The sequence below is a fragment of the Condylura cristata genome, unplaced genomic scaffold (assembly GCF_000260355.1).
Source record: "Condylura cristata isolate star-nosed mole 26May11 unplaced genomic scaffold, ConCri1.0 scaffold00053, whole genome shotgun sequence".
NCBI classification, from domain to species: Eukaryota; Metazoa; Chordata; class Mammalia; order Eulipotyphla; family Talpidae; genus Condylura; species Condylura cristata.
In genome coordinates, this window is record NW_004567154.1 from 1156884 (window position 1) to 1160841 (window position 3958).

A 3958-nucleotide genomic window follows, 5' to 3' on the forward strand; every position below is an offset into this window, starting at 1 on the left:
AAACTTTGTAATAAAAAAAAAAGTTCCAAGGGTTCTTCTGAACACAGTGATTGACTGTGTTCACATTTAAATCCATGCCACTCTGCAACTTAAAATACTTCAATGGCACCAACTACCTATAGGATCCAATTGCAAAACAGTAATTTCACCAAGGATAGACTGTCAGACAGACCTCTACATTTCCAAGTTCAGTATAGTTCTTATAAGTAATTATTAATCATTCAAGAAATGGGGTTTAAGTTAATAAATTTGCTACACCCACATGTACTCAGGTGAAATAGGCATTTTTTTCCAAAGACTGCTTCATAGTCAAAAGGATGGTGTGTGTGTGCATAGATATTTTTCTCTTTGTCACGCTTTTAGAGATCTGTCAAAGCTATTACAGTTACCTTCCACAGGCAGTCGCCGTCGTATGGCCAGACGTTCTATTTTCCTCTGTGTTTCTGCCAGACTGAAAAGGACTCCATACACATACTGACGAGCTGACCGGAATAGGAGAGTAGCTGGAGGCAACTCCATGTTACACTCATCCTCAATACATACGGGGATCTTAATCTCACCCTAACAAGAAAATGTATCAAGGGAAAGAAGAAAATAAGTTACCTCAAGGTTTTGGAAATGAAGTGAAGAGAATCAGTAATACTTATAGCCTAGCTGCTAAATTTTCTATTTGTATTTACACAGTTTCTGACTAAAAAGAAGATTTAACAAACCTGGCTGACCACAGCCAACTTACAATTATTCTATTTTAAAAGTCTTTTGTATGACTGATTACAGCAGACTAAACGGGGAAGTTCATCTTTGACATTTAACTCAGGGATGAATTTATATGGCGAGACTAGAGGAGGGGAACAGCTCAGAAGAAGAGGTGCAAAACAAGGACATAAAGACTCTTATAGTTCCTGTCCACCCTAGACAATATTGCAACAACTTGGTGCAATATCTTCTTTAAAATCTTACAATTCTTCTTCTAGGGGCCCGAGTACATTTGGTCTTCTTTTATCTCCAATCAGATACCAACAATACGAATCTTCTCTAGTAACTTACAGTTCTAGGAAGTTTAAGTTTGAAGTACAATGTTAAGAGCTGGGAGGTGGGTACCAACGTGCTCTCTCACCTTAGTGAGGACATGGTAGATGTAGGGGTACATAAGACCCCTTCGGTGTCTATGTTCAGCAACCCGCAAGACTTCGGGTGCTACTGGAGGTAAGGGTGGAATGGTGATGTCCATGTGGTTCCTTGTAGACATAGACAGCAGAGATGGGATATGGGGTTCACCATCACCCAGGTTGACATCTGAAACTCCAGCATCAATGGGATGTACCCAGGATCCTCTAACACCATTTGGATCCTCCCATCCAGGTTGTTGCTGAAGTGTTTCTGTGAGGTGACTAAAAAAATTCAGAAACACAGTGTAGAAGAGAGAAAGGAAGAGAGAAATGTATTCCAATTCAGTATGTCTATTCTGACTCTAAGGAATTTCACAAGCTCTCTGAAAGTTAGAACACTGGGTTAGTACTGAACGTGACACCTGTCCTCTTGGTGGCCATCACTGTCCTCATGGCTTCTTTTATCTGACACAAATCAAAGTGATCAAAAGTCATGGGGACCATTCTGAATCCTTTCCACCTTGCAAGAGGTCATGTTTAAGAGTCTGCTTATGTTCTAAGAAAACAATTACAATTGAAACTTCCAAGCAATTCTCTTTCCCAAGAATAATATGCTTGGAAGAATTACCTAAGAACAAATGAGCTAGTACAATATTCCAGTATTTTAATTCTCAGAATCCTTAGTTACTAAGCAATACAATTGTTTCAGTACTTGAACTCTTTAAATTCTTTTCATTTTTATAGTCAATCTACACAAACACACACAAATTGAGAAATGATAGCTGAGATATATAACATACCCATAATAGAGTTTCCTTAATTAGCTGATATACTTCCTTTTCCCTCAGTAACCTGGGTATCTGAAAATTACTATCTATACAGGAGCAAAATGAGCATGAAATACCCAAGCATAGTTTTCCTACTTAAGAACAAAGAGCTACACATAACAGCCAGGAACATACACCTCCCTACACAAGTTACTCACAAAAGAATAGATACTTTATGAAGTCTGTTCCCCTGGTTATGTATACAGATACTTACTCAGAGATGGCTCCATTTGGCTCATCAGCATCAGAAGAAGATGAATGGGAAGAGTCTGGTGCCAAAGTAGGTGAGGCTTTAGAAGTCACATAATTGTGAAAGTGGGATGCAGAGGAGTCATAAGAGATAGTAGCCCAATTGGTAAAGTGGCTATCCTGTAGCATAGGATCCTCAGAAAAAGCATGTGATTCTCCCAAAACTTGTGGGGAGAAGAGAAGAGAAGAGTTGGGTCCAACCGGGAATGTTGGTGGGTATTTCATTTTCTGGGGCATATGGTGAGAAAACTAAAGGATAAAACAGAGAAAAAGGCTATTTAACATCTTACTAGGTTCCAAATGGTTCACTCATAAGTTGTAACACAATTGATAATACCAGTTGCAGGAACTGCTGATTTATAAAAACACCTACTGAGAATAACAAAAAATAATTCAGTGATATATGGAAAGAATCCTCCAGAGGCAGGATAATGAACCAATTCATGTCTTCTCATTGATTTCTAACATTAGCTAGTTTAACTTCACAATGCCTTACTGGTTACTGATTTGGATGTTTTCTTTACATAATTGCTCAAGCTTAGGTTGAGACCATGTCATATATATATATATATATATATATATATATATATATATATATATACACACACACACACACACACCTGACATTCTGATTATACTAAATCACTCAACTCCTTAACTCAGATTAGAAAAATCAGAAGCAACTTGAGTCTTATGCTAACAAATGTTCTTAGTTGTTTTCTAAGATAGTTACCATTGGTTTTCCAGCAGCAACAGTGCCCATTTGATTTCGTGGAAGGGGATGAGTTCCAAGTCGATTACTTCGAAAACCTGAAGCAAAGGACAAAGAGCAAGACTTTAGTAAATCCTAGTAATTTTACCATTCTGTTAACCCATTATCACCTGAAAAAATATTATTAATAGATAAATTACAATTTATTGAATAGCTACTGTGTGCCATGTCAGGAAACTTAAATAAATTGTTTCATCTGGTAGCAGCTCAGTAAAGTAGGTATTATAAGCCACATCCCATACAAATGTGATTTACCAAGATCACATAGCTAGTAAGCAACAGAAGTAGAATTCAATCTCAGGTCTGACCCCTAAAACAGGGTTATTTTACATATACCAAAACATAATGAAGGGTAGTGCCAGGAGAAGCCAAAGGAAATGGCATTAGGCTACATCTATAAACTGAAGAAATCAGGGACCTAGTTCATGTCAACTCTCTTGGTATATGAAATCAAAATGTGAATATATACCAAACAGGAATGACTTCTAGGATTGTATGATACAAAAAGTGAATCCTGAAGGGCTAACACAATTTTCTCTATGGATAGAGCAGCTTGGGATTAGATGGAAAGCTTACCTAGAAAGGAGGAGGGACCAACTGGCAGTGAAGAGAGTTTGGTTGTGACTGAATAGTATTCAACTGCTTTCTTGAATCGTTGTATTTTATCTTCTGTCCTAGACTAGATGTTGCAACATCAGGTTTTCAGAAGAAAAATCAAAGGAGATCTTGTTTTTATGCAATTCATAATTTAAGAGTTAAAACAGTAGCGGAAATAAAATATTTAAAGAAAATCAATGACAATTTTACATGGTGCAGAAAAATTAGGTAGAGAAGCATTATAAAACATCAAATCTCAACTGGAATAAGAATAGACAGACAGACCAGTGGATTCGAATAGAAAACCCAGATATAAACCCACAAGTTTATGGACACCTAATTTTTGACAAAGGAGCAAAGAAGATACAATGGAACAAAGAAAATTTGTTCAGCAAATGGTGCTG

At 37.1% G+C, this 3958-nt stretch overlaps 1 protein-coding gene across 1 annotated transcript in view; it reads right to left on the reverse strand.

Annotated features, from left to right (window-relative positions):
* FAM120C (family with sequence similarity 120C) overlaps positions 1 to 3958 on the reverse strand; it is an 87527-nt gene that overhangs the window by 38959 nt on the left and 44610 nt on the right. Inside the window, exons 5-9 of the mRNA XM_004695008.2 lie at positions 3534 to 3636; positions 2919 to 2995; positions 2151 to 2434; positions 1118 to 1391; positions 390 to 561 (exon numbers count right to left, since the gene is read on the reverse strand). Coding sequence (XP_004695065.1) covers positions 390 to 561; positions 1118 to 1391; positions 2151 to 2434; positions 2919 to 2995; positions 3534 to 3636 — 910 coding nt within the window. The remainder of the gene's footprint in view (positions 1 to 389; positions 562 to 1117; positions 1392 to 2150; positions 2435 to 2918; positions 2996 to 3533; positions 3637 to 3958) is intronic.